At 40.4% G+C, this 22,621-nt stretch overlaps 1 protein-coding gene across 1 annotated transcript; it reads left to right on the forward strand.

Annotated features, from left to right (window-relative positions):
- Window positions 1-1,455: 1,455 nt before the first annotated feature.
- Window positions 1,456-20,773, forward strand: LOC149467799 (sulfate transporter-like). The gene is made up of 3 exons (XM_089671157.1): window positions 1,456-1,476; window positions 5,054-5,644; window positions 18,766-20,773. Exons 1-3 carry the CDS (start codon window positions 1,456-1,458, stop codon window positions 20,338-20,340), a joined length of 2,187 nt encoding a protein of 728 aa, XP_089527283.1. The 3' UTR covers window positions 20,341-20,773.
- The last annotated feature ends 1,848 nt before the right edge of the window (window positions 20,774-22,621 follow it).

The raw sequence follows: 22,621 nt of genomic DNA on the forward strand, positions 1-22,621 counted from the left end.
ATTTTGCCTAAAGCCCATCCGTTTTCACAAACCTAGATATAGAAAGTTGGATTCTTCGGATAGCATTAATTTCCCATGTAGCTATGAGATTTAAAGAACAAGTCTCACCATAAATATATGTTCTCCTGCCTCCCAAGGGATCAAAAACCATGTAGCACTTTCTCATATCATAGAAGCCATATATTATTATTATTATTATTATTATTACTACGAGTTTATATAGCGCCAAAGGGTTTGCTCAGCGCTGTACAATAGGGGGGGACAATACATGGCACAGTACAACAAAGACAGACAGCGTACGAGGGGTAAGAGGGCCCTACTCTTACGAGCTTACAATCTAGGAACAGGGGGAATATAGCCTCTGTGGATGCAGAGCTAGAGCATAGTTGACAATGCACCCATAACCTCTGTCCAACCACGCTACTCTGAAGGAGATGAATGACTGTTTAGTCTAATTGCCATTAAAAGTGTGGCTCTATCTATTCTACTTCCACCTAATCATATAAACCATATATACAATTATCCACATTCCTCATAAATATAAAATTATATAAATAATGTGTGTAACGTATAAACATTAAAGTGTTTTCACAAATAAAACCAGAGTTGTGTGTGTTTAAGTTTCTATCTAAAAATCTACCTATTCAAAACAGAAATAAGTTGAATCTTTGTGACTCTTTAGTGTTCAGTATTCAGTTTAAACTGGCTCTCCATTAGCAAAATTCCACTTTTCCTCCTCCTTATGTATCACCGTACCTTCACCTTAGCTGTCACACATGAGCTGGACTTCCTTTACAAGGTACCAAAATGCACCATTAGAAAGGCTGAATCAGGTGCAGGTACTTTCCTGCACTGATTGTCTGGAAGGACTCCAGAACTTCTTTTCTTGCTGACAGAACCCATCAGCTCATAGCTTGGGGTTCTTGCTCACCATTTAGCCACCTGTTGGTCTTCTGGAGCTTCAAATATTTCATGGTATCTCCTTGGCTGGTCTTGACCTTTAAAAAACAATGCCAACCAAAAATAGGCTTGATATGAGACAAATCTAGATTCACCTCATTGCGGCAAGGGTCTTCCACTTTCATGTGTTTCTGGGACTTTATACCCTTTCAAACAAGAGGAACCCAGATACCTTGTGCTCACTCTGGGATATGGACCACATTTCTATTTCCATCTACATTCCTTTTTTACTCTTTAAACATCCTGCCTTTCCTTCACTTTTCAACTTGATTTAAGGGGAAATCCAGTTCCAAAAACATCACTATCAACAACATATGAACTCATTTTGTTTTCATAATTTTCTTAGTAAGGGGTTAACCATTTCACTATATTTCAGAATACACTAAACTTCCATGTGATACCAGCCACTGGTTATCTACTCAAAAAACATTTTCTAATTCAAAAGTACCAGGTTTAGATAACACACATCACAGTGTCCTCGGCACTCTAGCTACTATGACTACCAAATCTACCCAGGTAGGTTTTCTATTTCTTTTGCTATTACTCAATATATATAAATATTCTCTCTCTTTGATGTGTGATTAGTCTTTTGGGTGTTCAGGTCTTGCAGGGTATCAGGTGTGTATAAGTGTGTCTATTGTTTGTTTCCTGACCAATGCACTCTTTTATAATGCTTTATCTCAACTTGAAAAGTGAAACCAAAAGAGCAATGAGGTGGATTTAAACAAATTACCAGACCTAATACCTCAACACCATGCTACAAACACCCCATAAATGAACCCAGACACAACAAGTTAGCTTTTAAAAAGCTCCAATGAACCCATAATAATAGGAAGTCATCAATGCATCTGGGGGAATATATGGTTGACCCAGTACAATGCCTTTTGGTTAAGCAGTCTGTCAGCATAGATACCCTTATGAGAATTTAAATGTCCAGATAGAATAACAGGAGGATCTCCTGTCTAACTTATTGCACTGATCTAGATGTAACAGGCAAATCTCCCTGAATATATCACCCCTTGCTTTAGTAGAGGCATAGCCTTCACCAAGGCATTCACAGTTTGGGGGAAAGCCTCTTTAAAAGGCACTATAAACTTCCTGCCTGCACCTTGTGTTTTTCAACTGCATAAGATGTGCGTTGATCATGTACCGTATTTTTCGCTGTTTAAGACGCACTTTTTCTTCCCCAAAACTGGGGGGGAAATGTCAGTGCGTCTTATGGAGCGCATATAGAGCGGCCGGTCCGGTATTTCCACCGCGGCCGTGTCAGAATACCGGGCCGGCCGCTCAGCTCTGCAGCGGGACCTTACCTGTTCCTCTATCCAGCGGCGCGCTGTGTTCCGGCTTCTGTAGTGTGGGCACTGGGCATGACAGCCGGGTGCCAAGTGCGCATGCGCAAGAAGCGGTGCTTTTTGTGAATGGTAAGGTGGTACCTGGGACACATGACAGATCCCAGAAGCCGCCGGACCAATCACAAAGCGCAAGTGCTTCTCGCTCATGCGCACTGGGCACCCGGCTGTCATGCCAAGCGCCATTACAGAAGCCGGGAAGACAGCGCGCTGGATCGAGGAACAGGTAGGATCGAACAAAAACTCTGCGGAAGTAAGAGCGGGTACCTGTCAAATTCAGGTACCCGCTCCCCACCTCCCCAAAGGTCAGCAGTCATCTGTACTGTCCGCAGTCTCTGGTCATCCCTGTGCTGTCCGCAGTCTCTGGTCATCCCTGTGCTGTCCGCAGTCTCTGGTCATCCCTGTGCTGTCCGCAGTCTCTGGTCATCCCTGTGCTGTCCGCAGTCTCTGGTCATCCCTGTGCTGTCCGCAGTCTCTGGTCATCCCTGTGCTGTCCGCAGTCTCTGGTCATCCCTGTGCTGTCCGCAGTTTCTGGTCATCCCTGTGCTGTCCGCAGTCTCTGGTCATCCCTGTGCTGTCCGCAGTCTCTGGTCATCCCTGTACTGTGTCTGCAGTCCATTAGTTCAGAATTTTTTTTTTCCTGTTTTCTGCCTCTAAAACCTAGGTGCGTCTTATGGTCAGGTGCGTCTTATAAGGCGAAAAATACGGTAGTTTCATGATGTAACATCTTTACATTCTTGTGTCAGAAGTTTCTGTTTGAGTTCAAATGGCATGCGGCATGGCACTGCAAAGGCTAATACATGACCTCTGTCTGTAGTCTGAGAGTGATCACTTTGTGTGAAGAAACTACACCTCTACAATCCCCAGGTCTCTGAATTCAAAGACACCCCCCGAAAATCAGTGAAAATCAGCAAGGCTAGTCCATTTTGCTGAAATTTCATTGCAGCAACTCAAAATTGTATTCAGTAGTGCATGCCTGACAATGTTGGGGCATGCTCCTAATGAGATGACAGATGGTGTCCTGGGGTATTTCCTTTGAGATCTGGACCAGGGCATCACTGAGCTTCTGGACAATCTGAGGTGAAACCTGGCAGTGTCTGATGGGCAGAAACATATCCCAGAGGTGTTCTATGGATTTAGGTCAGACAAACGTGGGGGATCATTCAATGGTATCAATTCCTTCATCCTCCAGGAACTGCCTGCATACTCTCGCCACATGAGGCTGGGCATTGCCATGCACCCGGAGGAACCCAGGACCTACTGCACCAGCGTAGGGTCTGATAATGGGGTCCAAGGTCTTCATCCCGATACCTAATAGCAGTCAGGGGGCCATTGTCTAGCCTGGAGAGGTCTGTGCATCCCTCCATGGATATGCCTCCCCAGATCATCACTGGCCCACCACAATGGATTCTTCAGACCCTTTTATGTCTGAAAAGCACAGGACGCCAGTGGTGAACCTGCCAATTCTGATGTTCAGTGGCAAATGTCAATCCAGCTCTGTGGTGCCAGGCAGTGAGCACAGGGCCCACTAGAGGACGTCAGGCCCTTAGGCCACCCTTATGAAGTCTGTTTCTGAATGTTTGGTCAGAGACATTCACACCAGTGGCCTGCTGGAGGTAATTTTGTAGGGCTCTGGCGGTGCTCATCCTGTTCCTCCTTGCACAAAGGAGCAAATACCTGGCCTGCTGATAGATTAAGGACCTTCTACGTGTCCGTCCAACTCTCCTAGAGTAACTCCCTGTCTCCTGAAATCTCCTCCATGCTCTTGAGACTATGCTGGGAGACACAGCAAACCTTCTGGCAATGACACGTATTGATGTGCCATCCTGGAGGATGAAAAAATATGAAATAATAATTATGCACACAGTGAGTTAAACATTACTTAAATGAAAAGTAAAATAACAGAACAATAAAACACTTAAGAAATAATACATTAAATTAAATAGGTAAACATGCCCACAGAAACACATTTAGTACCATACCAGGAAAACCAGAAATCACATAGATAAAGTTAGTACCATACTGTTAAAATCAGAAACTTGCATGCAAAGACATGATCAGTTTTATACTGACACATCCAAAAATAAGTTAGCAGAGACCAAAAAATACTGGAGATGGGGTTGGGTCACCAGCAGGTTAGAAAGTTGGATATGTACTGTATATACAAGTGTCCAAAAGGCAATGGAGGGTTGAGACTTGTCTAATAGACTCTTTGAGTAGAATTAGTCAACATAAATGTAATGTGTCCTGGGAGCCTTTGTGCTGGCCCTGATGGCCTTGGTGCACTAGGTCATGGTCTATGTGGCCTAGTGAGAAATCCATCCTTGACTTCAGGAATGTAGAGAGACAGCAGAAGGACGTACGCTCCTGCTGCCCCGATGCTTACTCTATAGCATGCTAATTCTGCAGGGGATTTCAGAACTCAAATTAAAGCAAATTGAATTAATTTAAATTAAAGGTTTGTTTTAGTTTTTTCTAAATAACAAACATGTTATATTGACCTACTCTGTGCAGCGCTTTTGTACAGAGCAGCCCCGATATCAGCATCACTGAGATGGAAAATGGGAGAAAAATAAGATAAAAATTTAATTTTTTAAACAAAAAAGCATGCTATTGTTTATGATACATAGTACTTTACAGAGCTTAGTATCATCCATTTAGAGTTTAGATGCAGTTTAAATTACTGACATCTTTCCATATTTTTTAACCTTTTTCACACTTTAAATTATTTCCAATGTAATCAGCAGTTTGTGGATTCTGAAGATTCCATAAAGAAGGAGTTCTCAGACCGGAGAGAGCACTCACCTTCTCTACCCTACATTTCCGTGGAACTTGAAGAACAAATCAAGCCACCATTCAAGCTAAAAGATGTCATTTGCGAGACAACCAAAGAATGTTGCATAAGTAGTCCAGGAAACTTGGGCAGGTTTTGTTTTGGACTATTCCCAGTGCTAACATGGCTTCCTCGCTACAAGGTTAGAGAGTATCTGCTGGGAGACATTGTATCTGGAATCATAGTTGGTATTGTGACTATTCCTCAGGCAATAGCGTATTCCCTCTTAGCAAGCCAGGACCCTATCTATGGCCTTTACACCAACTTCTTCTGCTGCCTAATCTATTTCTTCATGGCATCCTCTCGCCATAACTGTGTTGGAACATTTGGAGTGTTGTGTCTCATGGTAGGAGAGTCTGTGAACAAGCAGTTAAAAGCTGCAGGTTTTACAGAAGATGATACCAGATTCAACTCAACATTGACTGATGGAACTGTATGCGGGAGAGGCTGCTATGCCATTATGGTGGCCACATCTTTAACCTTTATGGCTGGAATTTACCAGGTAATGTTACGTTGCATTTGGATTATATAAAATAATAAAAAGAACTGTCATTAAGCTTAACACCTTTCAGCTAGAAGCTGATATTTTCTGATTTTATGCATTACACAGCTAAGCCTTGTTCTCCACTTTTAACCTAATTGATGGAGAATGTGATGAGGCCAAAGCATTATGGATGGAGCTGTATATGGGTGTGCATTGTTCAAAGTTGATATTTGGAGTTTTTTTACAGGCCACCCAGTGTTAATAAGGAGGTGGAGGCTCAGCTTCTTGCACAGATAGAAAGGGCTGCAAGGGCTGGGACAGTGATAATAATGGAGGATTTTACAGAAAAAATGGCAACCGTCCCAACCTATAACCAGCCTTAGCAGTAAGGTTCACATGGAAGAGCAAGGCACATCACATCACACACAAACAAAATATTTCCCAGCAACACTTACCAGCCAGCCTGAAAAACAACCAATTTGGCCCTGTCTAACAGTTTGCATTAAAAACAAAGGATTTTGTTTACACACATTTGCAAATACATGGGTAACCCACAGTCCCGTGTCAAGGGTCCTCTGTATACTGTGGACCTAACTAAAAAAAATTGGAGGGTTTTACCTACCCTGAAATTGACAGGAGCAATGGCACTGCAGGAACAGTTAAAGAGCAAACATTTATAAATCTATTATAAGACAAATGGTGCAGTTCATAGAAGCCTTAACTAGACATGATGTCCTGCTGGACCTGGTAATCTCAAACCATGCTGAGCTTATCATTAATGTTCATATAAAAGAACATCTGGGTAGCAGTGACCACAACATGATTTCATTAAATTTAAGCTGTAAAAAACAAACACATACTAGAAAGATAAAAACAATTAACTTTGAGGGAGCACATTTTACAATGCAGAGGGGTGTTTAAGACTTAGACTGAGAGGCAATATTGGCATCAAAGAACACAGAAAATAAATGGGAATTCTTTACAAAACCACTTTATGTGAACACACTGCAAAATATATTTCCATTGGCAACACATTTAAAAAGCTAAAATAAAACCTATGTGACTCATTGCCAAAGTAAAAAAAAAATGATAAAAAATGAGGAAACGTTTAAATGATGATAGTGTTCCTTCATTTTTATATTTTTTTAAACATTACAAAGAATATAACAGAACAAAATATTAAAACGAGCGACAGATTGCAAGGAAAGTAGGACAAACCCTCAAAAAGTCTTCAAATATATTAATAGTAAAAAGGTCAGGTCTGAGCATGTAGGCACTTTACAAAATAATCTAGAGTGGGTGACTGGGGACAAAAAGAAGGCAAATTTATTAAATACCTTCTTCAGCTCTGTGTTTACAAAGGAGCATAGTGGAGCTCCAGTCCATAACAGGGATGACACTGACATATCCCCAAATGAACCACTATGGCTCAAAATTGATATGGTCCCGAAATATTTAGACTGAAAAAGGTGAATAAAGCAAATGGATCAGATAACATACACCCACAGGTCCTTAAAGCGGAGTTCCACTCAAAAGCGGAAGCTCCACTTATTTGCTTCCCCCCTTTCACTTTCAAATTTGACACCTTTTGGGGGGAGTGGGTACCTGGTTTTGACAGGTACCTACTCCCACTTCTAGCTTAGTTCACCACTTAGTTCTCTTAGTTCACCACAGTCTCTTAGTTCACCACAGCGAAGTGACCCAGAAGTACAGCCCTCTCCTTGCTCCAGCAGTCTCCTGATAACTTTCACAGGTCCCACAAGACTGCCGGACCAATCAGTAGGCACAGCGCGACTCTCGCATACAAAGTGGGCACCAGGCTGTGAAGCCACAAGATGTCACAGCCTGGTGCCCACAGTAGAGATGCCGGCGCCATGGAGGACAGAAGGAAAGAAGGGACTGCATGGGTGAGTAAATCGCTGAACCCCAAAAAAGGTAATAAAAGACCACATAGATTAGTTCTTGTGAGAAACAAATATATTATGTAACAGGCAGCATGGATTAATAAAAAACATAAGTTGTCAAACAAATCTGATTTCTTTTTATGAGGAGGTAAGCAAAACCTTAGACAAAGGAGTGGCTGTAGATATTGTATATTTGGATTCTGCAAAAGCATTTGACACAGTTCCCAACACACAAATAATATGTAAGGTAAAGTCTTCAGGCTTGGAAAAATTAGTTTGTAAATGGATAGAAAACTGGATAAAAGACTGCATTCAGAGTAGTGGTAATGATTCATACCCTGAATGGTCTAGGGTTATTAGTGGTGTACCCCAAGGTTCAGTTTTGAGACCCTTACTTTTTTACCATATTTATAAATTATATAGAGTCTGGGATTAAAAGTACCACTTCAGTCTATGCAGATGACTCCAAGCTATGCAGTGGAATAGCATCATTACAGGATCTCTCCATCTTACAAGCCAACCTCAATGCACTGCTTGATTAGACAATTCTGTGGAAAATGAGGTTTAATGTGGATAAATGTAAAGTTATGCACGTGGGGGTCAAAAATAAGCATGCATCATACATTTTAGGAGGAGAACAGCTGGAGGAATTGGGTGTTCTGGTAGACCATAAGCTTAATAATGGCATGCAATGCCAAAGCTGTGGTTTCCAAAGCAAGAAAAATCCTTTCTTGTATAAGCATAAACTACAGAGAGATTAGTAAAATAGAATAAAATAGAATATGCTGTTAATTTTTGGGCATCAGTTTACAAAAAGGATATTAGTGGAACTGAAGAAAGTGTAGAAAAGAGCAACCAAGCTGATAAGAGTCAAGGATAATGAGGAAAGATTAGAGGAACTTAATTTATTCTTTCTTGAAAAGAGGAGATTAAGGGGGGATATGATCAACATAGTGAACTTGGTGTAGAGTTATTCACTTTAAAGGCATGACAGAGAACAAGGGGGAACTCTTTATGAGGTTTAACCTCCAAATACAGAAAGGGTTTTTCACAGTGTAGCACTACCCCCTTAGGAGTCGCTAAAAGATTTGCGTTCTCATATAGTCCTGCACAGCCAGGCTTGCATCTAAAGTCAGAAATCAGTCCTTGAGCTTTGGTTCTTTGTTGTTTTATTTAGGGAATTGGAACTGAGATAGGGTTAGGGGTGTACAGGATGCCCAAGGAAACTGATAAACTGAAGACAACTTCCTGGAACTATTTACAAGCTGTCTATGAAGCACAGTCTTTGTTGGAGAGCTATCCAGCATCTCCTTAATGTACCACCCCAGACCCTAGATGAACTTCTCCTCTTTCACCCAGAAATCTGGAGGTATCCCTAAACAGGGGATCTGGTGTCTGCTGCTTTAAAAGAAACAGTCCCAAGTAGACAGGGAATCTGGTTTCTCACCAGAGTGTTACTTCCTCTATCCACCCAGGGGCTGCAGGGGTGTTCACTAAGATCCTCTCCTGTACTGCTAGTGGGTTGGTGGCTGCTACCAGGCCTTTCCAGCTGGGCTACTCCTTTTCTGCCATACAGTGAAAGTCTGAGCTTCTCCCTTTCCAGCTCCAGGCCTGCAGGTAGGCCCTATCCCATTGGGCCTCTGCACAGCCTCCTGGCTTTAGCCTCACATCTTCCTTCCTGTCTTCCACTCGAACTTTCCTGCTGCTGAGCAGGCTCCAACACTTTTAAGGGTGTCCTGGTCCTTTTCCAACCTCTTGTTCAGGATTGCCCAGGATCCCTCAGTAGTGCAAGACAGCCACTCCTTAGATCCACCTACTGCTTCTAGGGCCTTCCTCCAAAGCCTTAGAGCAGGAGGAAATTTTAGAGGGGCTGGCCTGCAAAGTCTCTCGGCTACTAACCACAATTTGAACACCTGGCTATTACATCCAGGCAGCTACTCAGCCTTCCTCACTGACAACCAGGACTCTAGCTCCCCCTAGCTAAACTAAGAGGGTGCTAAATCGGTAAGAGCTGTGAAAATGTGGAATAGACACCCTCAAGATCTGGTTCAGTAGATTTTTTTTTCTTTTAAAGCTGGGATTCTTGCCTAGATACACAAAATATAACTGGATACTAATATTTACAGATAACGTTGATCCAGGGTATATCCAATTGCCTCTTTGGGATCAGGAGGATTTTTCTCCATCCTGGAGCAAATTGGATCGTGCTTTATTGGCGTTTTTTGCCTTTCTCTGGATCAAATGTGGGTATAGGATTGTGTATATAGGATCGTATAACTTGTATGGTTGAACTGGAATGACTTGTGTCTTTTTTCAACCAGACTATGTAACTGTGTAACCTCAGGTGGCCAGGTCATTTTTCCAAGTATTTACTTTATCATTTTTCATTCTAAGATTGTAAAAGACCCTACTAACCATACATTTTCCAAAAGTACAGGACTGATATGATAAAAAGAAGGTGCTATTGATTTTGTAGGTCCCGTGATAGTTGCAGTTTAGTTATACAGATATGAAGAGAAAATGGTGTTGCGCTTCCATACACAGTACCTAAATACACTCAAATGGCATAATTAATGCATGAATATTAAATATTATAAGAATTTATTTGAGATTTAATAGTCATGCATTAATTATGCCATTTGATTGTATTTAGGTATTGTGTATGGAAGCGCAACACCATTTTCTCTTTATGTTTGCAACATATTCAGGTATTATTATTATACAGTATTTATATAGCGCCAAAGGGTATGCTCAGCTATATATATATATAAGGTATATAGCCAGGTGATAACAGCTTCCTGATCTTTATATTTATTCTATTTTGAGTAGCGCAGGTGGTTTACATACTACATAGTTATACTGATAGTTTTTCAAACTATTTTTCTGATAAAATATACACTACAATTATTAATAACACATACAAAAACAAAATAACTTACATAATTCCTCCTAAATGTAAAATATAAACCTATATCAAGTTAATAAATAACAAATATTTGTACATTTTAAATTGTGAAACAGTGCAAATATTAGGTAAACAAAACTGTAAATAAGCAACTTATGCCAAAAATCTGGAGGTGGGGCTTACACCTATGCATTGGGGTAACACTCAATCCGCGGTGCCCTGTGTGCATTGTGTTGGTGTACCTTGTGATAAAATGATGTGGGCATACACTTTATTTTAACACAGTGTGTTGCAATGCAGAGCAACGCGCTGCTACACATATGCAGTTGTTGAATAGATTACATTTAAAAAAAAATACAAAATCAAGCACTGTGAGGTGTTATACCAATGCAGTCTAATGCATTTTCACAGCAAGTACACTAGCATTAATGGTGTGACCCTCCTGCGCTCCAAAATGTGTGTTAAACCAAATTGAAATAATAAATGAACCCCAAACAGCTGCTAACATTAAATCATATACCAATGATCAAGTGAATATAAACCATAAAAATGCTGCGCTACATTCAAACTAATTAAAGTAAATGTGGAATTCAATAGCTCAAATGAAATAATAGCAAATAATGATAAATATATTATATTAAGAAATGTGCTAAGTGATAACACAAAAATGATGAAAAAAACACAAACTTAAATCAATACGCATGTGCATAAAAAATGCACATACATATATTAGATCACACGTGCAAAAAATGTGAAGTGAAGATACATCTAAATCATACACACAAAAACAAAGTCCAATAATGGAGTAAAGTCCAATAATGGAATATAAAAGGTGAAAAAATGTTTTTGTTTTGGTAAACTGTGTTTCCAATATGCTGTAAAGTGACCACAGGTGAAACAAAACGTGCAGGTATCTGGGTGTAGATAACTTGTGAATCCAACCACCTTCTGGATTAGCCTCTCACCTCATCTCTTCGACCCTTGCGGGTCAAAGAGCAGTATGGATCCCTCTCACAGATCCTCCAGGCACCAAAGCACTCCAAAACCACTTCTCAGGATATAATATTCCCACTCAGCTCTTCTCCAAATGTAGATGAAATATCACTTTCCCAGAACAAAACAAAGGGATCCTCCCATAGTGTAGTAAGTTTATTATGCCATAGGAACATCAAATCTTTAATAAAAATGCACTTACGTAGCAGCCAGTCCACATTAAACCCTCATGCTCTCAAATGAGGATATGTGTATGTAAGTTGGGTGTACAGCTGAGTCCACAGGTGTACCAAAATGGCCGCCACGCCGGAAATACGTCACCGCGCTACGCCGACGCGTTACGTCACAATATCACGTGACTTCATCAGGGCCTGATGAAGTCACGTGATATTGTGACGTAACGCGTCGGCGTAGCGCGGTGACGTATTTCCTGCGTGGCGGCCATTTTGGTACACCTGTGGACTCAGCTGTACACCCAACTTACATACACATATCCTCATTTGAGAGCATGAGGGTTTAATGTGGACTGGCTGCTACGTAAGTGCATTTTTATTAAAGATTTGATGTTCCTATGGCATAATACTCTTACTACACTATGGGAGGATCCCTTTGTTTTGTTCTGGGAAAGTGATATTTCATCTACATTTGGAGAAGAGCTGAGTGGGAATATTATATCCTGAGAAGTGGTTTTGGAGTGCTTTGGTGCCTGGAGGATCTGTGAGAGGGATCCATACTGCTCTTTGACCCGCAAGGGTCGAAGAGATGAGGTGAGAGGCTAATCCAGAAGGTGGTTGGATTCACAAGTTATCTACACCCAGATACCTGCACGTTTTGTTTCACCTGTGGTCACTTTACAGCATATTGGAAACACAGTTTACCAAAACAAAAACATTTTTTCACCTTTTATATTCCATTATTGGACTTTACTCCATTATTGGACTTTGTTTTTGTGTGTATGATTTAGATGTATCTTCACTTCACATTTTTTGCACGTGTGATCTAATATATGTATGTGCATTTTTTATGCACATGCGTATTGATTTAAGTTTGTGTTTTTTTCATCATTTTTGTGTTATCACTTAGCACATTTCTTAATATAATATATTTATCATTATTTGCTATTATTTCATTTGAGCTATTGAATTCCACATTTACTTTAATTAGTTTGAATGTAGCGCAGCATTTTTATGGTTTATAAGTACACTAGCATGTTATGTGCACCATAATGGGCACCTGCTGGTATGAATAGGCCCTTAATGTGTTGGTACACCAACACATGCAACATGCATCACCACAATGTGTAATTTTTTTTTCAGTATTGCCTGAAATATCAGGGATGTAAACAGTCCCTTGATATTTCAGTTATGAATTAGAGAGAAACACTGAGGACAGAGAGTCCTCAATCTCCTTTTCTCTGTAGCCCCACACTTCTTTATGGAAATGCTCAATACAGAGCGCTTTTGTGTTCATTCACAAATGAAAGAAATAGTAAACACATAACACATTTTTAATAAGTGGCTGCAATCACAGTTACTCATTTAATCAGGAAAGTCTAAGGTTACATTTTTGTTATAAGTTCAGTGGGGACAATTCACTAAAGGCTATCGCATGCGTTATGCTGGTCATGTGACCACCTATCGCACGCTATACTGAAAATGTCAATTCACTATTACAGCATGTGGTATTTACCAAAAATAGCATAAACACTCGATAAATACTGCATAAAAGACCCTAAAGTCAATTCACAGAAGGAAATAAATAATTAAATGCATACAGTAATTAAGTAGTGGTCCATGCTGGTAACTGTCATGGTTGTTAAGGAGTGGGTGGCCGTTCTTAACAACCTATGAATCATCAGCTGTCAATTGGGTACCCCGCTGACAGCTGGATGTAAAAATAAAAAATTAAGCAAAAAATCTGCTTGAGGCCCCCCCCCCCCATCTACACCAAGCCCTCCGGGCCTGGTATGGACTTTGAGGGGAACCCCCAAGGCAAAAAACAAAAAATGGTGTTGGGTTCCCTGCTGAAATCCATACCAGACCCTTATCCGAGCACACAGCCCAGCAGATCAGGAGGGGGGGGACAAGCCCCCCCCCCTCGAACCATAGCAGGCCACATAGCAAGCCACATGCCCTCAACTTGGGGGACCCCACGCTATTTATTTACTTAATTTTTAATTGCCGACAATTCTTTTTTTAACATTCAACTGTCAGTGGGGAACTGCATGTTTTCATTACTAAAATGCAACAAGACAAAAAAAATTAATTCATGAGGTATTTTAGTAGCTGGTGTGGCATATGGAAAGATCAAGATGCTGATATGGGGCATGGCGGTGATCAGGACGCTGGTGTGGGTATGGCGGTGATCAGGATGCTGGTGTGACATATGGAAAGATCAGATGCTGATATATGTAGTCAACAACTCACCCAAGCCTTGCTGCTCATCAGAGGAATATGAGTGGGGCGCTGGTGCTCAGGCTGGTTAATTAAATCCAAGATACGTGAAAGAATAGCCAGCAACTCATATCCTTATCATATTTGCTTTATTGGCACACAGAGAATATGGAATCCATAAACTGACGCGTTTCGGCCACAACCTTTGTCAAAGCTTACATCAAAAAGAACTACAATTCAGACTTATATAACATAACAGCCCACAAAATTAGGGGCGGTACATACTTAATTAAAATAATTGTTCAGTCTAAATGATTGCAGGTGAAAGTAAAGCAATAGCATTTCAGAGAAAAAGAAGAAAAAAGTGAAAACTTTATTTAATGCATATACTTTAACTGCAAGCATCCTAGTGCAAGAGCAGCACAACAAAACTGCCCTCAACATGGATGCCGACAAATTAAACATGAGAATAATAAGGATCATATTTCGATTATTATTTAAAAAATGACTAACATCCATTCTATTATTTAAACCAAAAGGGACCCTAGTATTGAGCGTATTAATTCACCGCACTTCACGTTTAAGTAAGGTGCAGTGTACATCTACTCCTCTTAAAGGTTTTCTTACATGTTCCAAGCCGAGGAAAGAAAAGGAGTCTAGGTTCCCACTATGCTTCTCCCTGAAATGTTTAGAGACATTGAAAATGTTTTTGCATGTGGATTGTTAGTATTGTTATAATGTTCAGATATTCTGACTCGTAATGAACGAATAATACATCCCACATATTGGAAACGGCAAGCACTGCATTTTTTAGTATAAACTACCATCCGTGAATTGCAATTATTATAACATTCTAAAGCATATACTTTCTCTGTAGAGAATGAAGTGACTGTGGTACTTTTTTATGTCTTTTACATTGTCTACAGGTGTTTGTGCCACATGGATAAGAACCCTTAGTTCTCAAACATTCACTACTTTGACAATTAGTTTTTGAACAAAACAAACTGGGTGATAATAATGTGCCTAAAGTAGAAGCTCTTCTACAGGAAAAATTGCATCCATTTTTCAAAATGTTATACAACACCTTATCAGCAAAAAGAATCGGTAGATATTTTTTAACTATGGCAACAATTTGATTGTATTGCATAGAATATGTAGTAACAAAATGAACTTTATTGCATGGTTTTCGTTTACGAAATCTATCTTTTTTCAAAAGTTCTATGAGTAAATTATCCCGATGTTTTTCTTGGGCTGCAATCATTCCTCGATCTACCAGATATTGGCTGTATCCCCGCTCTCTAAGTCTTCCTGAGACTATGTCACATTCCTTATAAAAATCAATATCGAGTGGAACAGGCAAGAAGGAATTGTTCCACTATTAACATGGTTAAAAAATGTCTACCGATTCTCTATGCTGATAAGGTGTTGTATGACATTTTGAAAAATGGATGCAATTTTTCCTGTAGAAGAGCTTCTATTTTAGGCACATTATTATCACCCAGTTTGTTTTGTTCAAAAACTGATTGTCAAAGTAGTGAATGTTTGAGGACTAAGGGTTCTTATCCAAATGGCACAAACACCTGTAGACAATGTAAAATACATTAAAAAATTACCACAGTCACTTTGTTCTCTACATAGAAAGTATATGCTTTAAAATGTTATATTAATTGAAATTCACAGATGGTAGTTTATACTAAAAAATGCAGTGCTTGCCGTCTCCAATATGTGGGATGTACTATTCGTTCATTACGAGTCAGAATATCTGAACATTATAACGAAACTAACAATCCACATGCTAAAACATTTCCACAGTCTCTAAACATTTCAGAGAGAAGTATGGTGGGAACCTTGGCTCCTTTTCTTTCCTCAGTTTGGAACATGTAAGAAAACCTTTAAGAGGAGGAGATGTACACCCCACCTTACTTAAATGTGAAGTGTGGTGGATTCATACGCTCACTACTAGGGTCCATTTTGGTTTAAACAATAGAATGGATGTTAATATTTTTTTTTAAATAATAATTGAAATATGATCCTTATCATTCTCATGTTTAATTTGTGGGCATCCATGTTAAGGGCAGTTTTGTTGTGCTGCTCTTGCACTAGGTTGCTTGCACTTATATGCATTAGATTAAGTTTTCTCTTTTTCTTCTTTTTCTCTGAAATGCTATTGCTTCACTTTCACCTGTAATCATTAAGACTGAACAATTATTTTAATTAAGTATGTACCGCCCATAATGTTGTGGGCTGTTATGTTATATAAGTCTGAATTGTAGTTCTTTTTGATGTAAGCTTTGACAAAGGCTGTGGCCGAAATGTGTCAGCTTTTATGGATTCCATATTCTCTACTGTGTGCCAATAAAGCAAATATGATAAAGATATGAGTTGCTGGCTATTCTGTCACATATCTAAGATGCCGATATGGGGTATGGTGGAGATCAGGACGCTGATATAGCAGTGATCAGGATGCTGGTATGGTGTATGGCAGTGATCAGGGTGCTGGTATGGCATATGGTGGTGATCAGGGTGTTGGTATGGTGCATGGCGGTGATCAGGGCACTGATCTGGGGTATGGCAGTGATCAGGACACTGGTATGGTGGTGACCAGGAAATTGGTATTGTGTATGGTGGTGTTTTTGTGCGCACTGGGACAGGTAACAGGGCTGGCTGCATTGTTTATTATCCCTTCACTGGAGAAGTTATCAGGGACACTGGGGGTAGTGATCAGGGACACTGGTGTGACTTGCACTGCAGGCTGTGAGTGTACAAGCAGCCTGGCAGGCTACTGTACACTCACAGGCTGCAGGATCGCTTCAATCTACTCTCACAGTGAGAGCAGAGAGAAGCAGTCTATAGTTTCACTTTGCATTGTTTACTATGTGATTGCTGTGATTAGACACAGCAATCACATGGTAAAACACCATGTGATTGCCCAGGCACAGCAGTGATGTGATCTGCTGTGTCCAAGTGATATACAGATTTCCAGGCTCCCGGTCTGTGGGCAGTGAAGGAGCTGCCGATGCGGGCTGAAGTACAGGTACAGTCGCCCGCATTGGTAAAGCTTGCTGTCCACCGTTTAAAGTCTATGGGCAGACAGGAAGAGGTTAAAGTGTATGTCTGGGAAACACAGAAATAAACATATGCACAACATGTCTGCAGTTCATGTATATTTTCCTAAGCATTATCCATTTAAGAATGCTGCAACAGAAAAATATCCCCTTCAAGACCGCAATACATGTATGTACATTGTGGTTTTGAAGTGGATTACCGGGGTTATGGCTGCAGCTAGATACCATAATTCTGATATAAAAATTTACAACAGCTACAATAAAAATTTTCTGATTAGCTGCTGGATCACTTTTAGAAACCTAGCTTTCTGGAGGTTCCGGCGACCGCTTTTCGGTGGTTCTCAGCCTTACCTGCCTGATCGGTGAGCCCGGGAACCTATCCGGCAGTCACGGCGGCTGGTCATAGAGATTAGCTGAGGAAAGATGGCCTCAACTAATCTCTATGACCTAGGAGGACTGGCGTGACGTAATGACTTCACTTTTGGTTCAGACTGAATGTAAGCAAGGCCATTTTTTGGAGGGGAAAGCATTAGATCAATAAGTTTTTTTCTGATCTAATGTTTTTCATTGTAGAGGAGAGATGTGGGGTTCTTCTAGACCCCTGATCTCTCCAAAAAGAGGACCTGTCATTATTTATTGTTATCGCAAGGGATGCTCTGATTTTTTGTGCTAGTAAAAAAAGTGGCCAAAAAAATTAAAAGAACAGTGTAAAAATAAAAAAGTAATAAAATAAATAATAAAAGAAAAAAATGTAAAGCACCCCCATCTCCCATGCTCGCGAGCAGTGGCATACGCATATGTAGGTCACACCCATATATGTAAATGGTGTTCACACCACACATGTGAGGTATCGCCATGATTGTGAGAGATAGAGAGAGAGAGAGAGAGAGAGAGAGAGCAATAATTCTAGCACTAAACTGGTAACCTGTAAAGGCTTTTAAAGCGTCGCCTATGGACATATTTTAATAGCATAGTTTGGCGTCATTGCATGAGAATGCACAACTTTAAAGCGTGACATGTTAGGTGTCTATTTACTTAGCGTAACATCATCTTTCAAATTTTACTAAAAAAATGGGTAATATATAGTGTTTTTGTTTTTTTACATTTATTAAAATGTATTTTTTCCAAAAAATTGCATTTGAAAAACCGCTGTGCAAATACCGTATGACATAAAAAACTGCCGTTTTATTCTCTAGAGTCTCTGTTAAAAAAAAAAAAATATATATATATATATATATATATATATACAGTATAATGTTTTGGGGATCTAAGTAATTTTCTAGCAAATATCTCCTATATGTAAGCAAAAAGTGACAGAAAAAGCCTGGTCTTTAAGTGGATATACATGGTGAGCCTGCCACAAAATCCAGTGAGCTCCTAACTTCCTGCTATTGGCTGACAATGCTGACTTTGTTGCATTGAAATGCTGAACAGTGTTCTTAGCTTTGCCTGAGTTCTCCTCTGCTGGATTACAGTATTCGGCCTTTTTCTCAATACTATCTGTCCCTTTCCACCTACATTTATTTATTTCTTTCCCAGAAAATCATTGCTGCTGGCTTGACTTCCAATACACTGTGTGCAGAAAAAGGAATCTTGAGAAATGTAGTTCTGGAGGGGGGCATGGCAGGCTAACATCATTAGGAAGTGACCAGTCACCTGCCCCTGCAATCATTTTATAAGTCTGGTAATAAAAGCTTTTTCTTGCTACAGGAAAAAGCTGGATGAAAAAAATTAATGCGGGCATGTGCTCAAGAGGGGCAGAGGAAAGTGTGGGGATAAATTTTGGTCATGTCTATACAAATCCTTTAAATACAATTTTATTGTTTAAATACAAAATGTGCATTTAATAAAAACCTATTAATATTTTCCTATTTTGCAGATCCTAATGGGACTATTCCACTTTGGTTTTATATCTATGTACTTATCCGAGCCCTTACTAAGTGGTTTTGTCACTGGATCGTCCCTTACCATAATAACATCCCAAATGAAGTATCTTCTAGGTCTGAAGATTCCTCGTCGTGATGGTGTCGGATCTCTGATACTCACATGGATTGATATATTTCAGAACTTGCACTATACCAATATATGTGATTTATTGACCAGCATTGTTGTAATTGCTGTTATGGTACCAGTGAAAAGCATTAATGATTTGTACAAGACTAAGTTGAAAGTCCCAATTCCAATAGAATTAGTTGTTATAATTGTGGCTACATTGGTTTCCTATTACTTTGATTTCAATGGCAAATATGAATCATCAATCTGTGGCATAATTCCTACTGGATTTAAACCACCAAGAGCACCACAGTGGAGTCTGATTCCACGTATTGCAACTGATGCAATACCAATTGCAATCATAGGATTTGCCATGACTGTTTCTCTTGCTGAAATATTTGCCAAAAAACATGGGTACACAATCAACACCAATCAGGAGATGATTGCTATAGGCATGTGTAATCTAATCCCATCTTTCTTCTATTCTTTTGCAAGCTGTGCTGCTCTTGCCAAAACCATGCTTAAGGAATCCACAGGCGCCCATACGCAGCTAAATGGAATTGTTTCCTCCATAGTGTTGTTACTAGTATTGCTTGCTATTGCCCCCCTTTTTAATGCTCTACAAATCTGCACTTTAGGTGTTATTACAATTGTAAGCCTTAAAGGTGCAGTTATGAAATTTCAGGATACACCCCAAATGTGGCGGGTTAACAGGACAGACACAGTGGTCTGGTGGGTCAGCATGCTGGCCTCTGCGGTAATCTCAACAGAGTTCGGTTTACTTGTGGGCGTTTGTTTCTCGATACTCTGTGTGATATTTCGTACCCAAAGGCCAAGGGCCACTCTTCTAGGTCATGTCAGTGGCACAGAGATTTATGAAGATCAGTTCAAATATAAAGAGCTTGACAACGTACCTAATATTAAAATTTATAAATTTGACAGCTGTCTGTACTATGCAAACAAGGATTATTTCAAATCAGCCCTATTTAACAAAACTGGGGTCAACCCATCAATTGTGTTGGCATTACAAAGAAAAGCCAAAAAAGAGGCCTCACGCACAGAAAACAAGTATATGTTTTTCTCAAAGCTAAATGTGATAAAAACACTTTGTAACCCCCAGAGGTCTCATGATACTTCCACTTCATCAATCACTATGCATTCTCTAATAATTGATTGTGGTGCCATGCAGTTTATAGACTCAGTGGGTTTCAGTGTGCTGAAAGAGGTTTACAATGATTATGAAGAGATTGGTGTGAGGGTATTTCTTGCGAACTGTAATCCATCAGTACGTCGTTTACTCCACAATGGAGACTTTTTTGGTAGATCCAAAAGCAATGTATTCTATAGTGTACATGATGCAGTCACATTTGCTGAAAGGAAGTTTCAAAGGAAGATGAAGTTAAGTAAAGAAAATGATGCTGCTTCACTCCCAGCCTCAGAATCAGATGATGCAAAACAATAACAACTTTGATAATAATTAAATGAATAGATAAATAGTACAGCGCTACTCACTAAACCTAACCATAAAGAAAAAAGTAAACACCTGACAGAGCCCCTAACTAAGGTGATATAAGTGCATACCTAGAGAATAACCAAACACAAGTGAATGAGAATATCCAAACAGACTAGATGCCCTGCTAGGCAATACCAAATATGAACAAATCAATAAGTAAAACTTCAACATATGTGCAAATAGACAATCTGAGTAATATTATTATTATTATTATTATTATTATAATACAGGATTTATATAATGCCAACAGTTTGCTCAGCGCTTTACAATATAACAGGAGACAATACAGTTCAATACAAGAGAGTTAGGAGGGCGCTGTTCCTTGGAGCTTACAATCTAACAGAATATATAATACAGTTAGGTCCATATATATTTGGACACAGGCACAATTTTAATTGTTTTCAGGTATTTATCAAAACATAATCAAGAGATAGTTATTTAATGGATATGGGCTGAAAGTGCACACTCTCAGGTTTAATTTGAGTACCGTATTTTTCGCTCCATAAAACGCACTTTTTTCCCCTCAAAAAAGGGGGGAAAATGTCAGTGCGTCTTATGGAGCGAATATAAAGCGGCCGGTCCGGTATTTCTGCTGCCACCATGTCAGAATACCGGGCCGGACGCTCAGCTGTTCTCTGTGGCAGGAACTCACCTGTTCCTCGGTCCAGCGCTGTAGTCTTTCCGCGCCGGCTTCTTTCCGCCCCGGCATCTGTGACAGCCGGGTGCCCACTGCGCATGAGTGAGAAGCGCTGCGCTTTGTGAATGGTCCGGTGTCTTCTGGGACACATGACAGGTCTCAAAAGATGCCGGACCATTCACAAAACGCAGCGCTTCTCGTGCATGCGCAGTGGGCACCCGGCTGTCAAAGTCGGGTGCCCACATTATAGGAACGAGAACTCCGCAGAAGTGGAAGTGTCAAATTCAGGTACCCGCTCCCCCTCCCTCCCTAAAGGTCCGCAGTGTCTGGTCATGCCCTGTACTGTCTGCAGTCTCTGGTCATCCCCTGTACTGTCTGCAGTCTCTGGTCATCTGTACTGTCCGCAGTCTCTGGTCATCTCCTGTACTATGTCTGCAGTCTCTGGTCATCTCCTGTACTATGTCTGCAGTCTCTGGTCATCTCCTGTACTATGTCCGCAGTCTCTGGTCATCTCCTGTCCTGTCCACAGTCTCTGGGCATTTCCTGTACTGTCCGCAGTCTCTGGTCATCTCCTGTACTGTCCGCAGTCTCTGGTCATCTCCTGTACTGTGTCCGCAGTCTCTGGTCATCCCCTGTACTGTGTCCGCAGTCTCTGGTCATCCCCTGTACTGTGTCCGCAGTCTCTGGTCCATCTCCTGTACTGTGTTCGCAGTCTCTGGTAATCTCCTGTACTGTGTCCGCAGTCTCTGGTCATCCCCTGTACTGTGTCCACAATCTCTGGCCATCTCCTGTACTGTGTCTGCAGTCCATTGGTTCAGAATATTTTTTTCTTGTTTTTCTCCTCTAAAACCTAGGCGCGTCTTATGGTCAGGTGCGTCTTATGGAGCGAAAAATACAGTATATGTACATCCACACTGGAGGAAGGATTTAGGAATTACATCTCTTAAAGAGTAGCCATCCCCCCTTTTTCAAGGGAACAAAAGTAATTGTACAATTGAATATGATCATAAATTTTTTTTTAATTTTTAATATTTTGTTGAGAATCCTTTACTGGAAATGACTGCCTGAAGTCTGGAACTCATGGACATTACCAAAGACAGGGTTTCCTCCTTTCTGATGCTTTGCCAGGCTCTAACTGCAGTGGTCTTCGGTTGTTCTTTGTTTGTGGGTCGTTCTGCCTTTAGTTTTGCCTTTGCTCAATGGGGTTGAGATCAGGTGACTGACCCGGCCATTGCAGAATATACCACTTCTTTTCCTTCAAAAGCTCCTGGGTTGCTTTTGCAGTGTGTTTTGGATCATTGTCCATCTGTACTGTGAAGAGCCATCCAATCAACTTTGCTGCATTTGGCTGAATCTGGGGTGACAGTATGTCTCTAAACACTGCAGAATTCATCCAGCTGCTTCTGTCTTCTGTCACATCATCAATAAACACCAATGACCCAGTGCCACTGGAAGCCATGCATACCCATGCCATCACACTGCCTGCACCATGTTTTACAGAGGATGTTGTGTGCTTTGGATCATGAGCTGTTCCAAGCCTCCTGTCATTCTGGTTCAGATTAATCTTAGTTTCATCTATCCAAAGAATGCTTT

The sequence above is a fragment of the Staurois parvus genome, unplaced genomic scaffold, assembly GCF_062004578.1.
Source record: "Staurois parvus isolate SC_StPar_1 unplaced genomic scaffold, SC_StPar_1.0 ptg000099l, whole genome shotgun sequence".
Classification (NCBI taxonomy): domain Eukaryota; kingdom Metazoa; phylum Chordata; class Amphibia; order Anura; family Ranidae; genus Staurois; species Staurois parvus.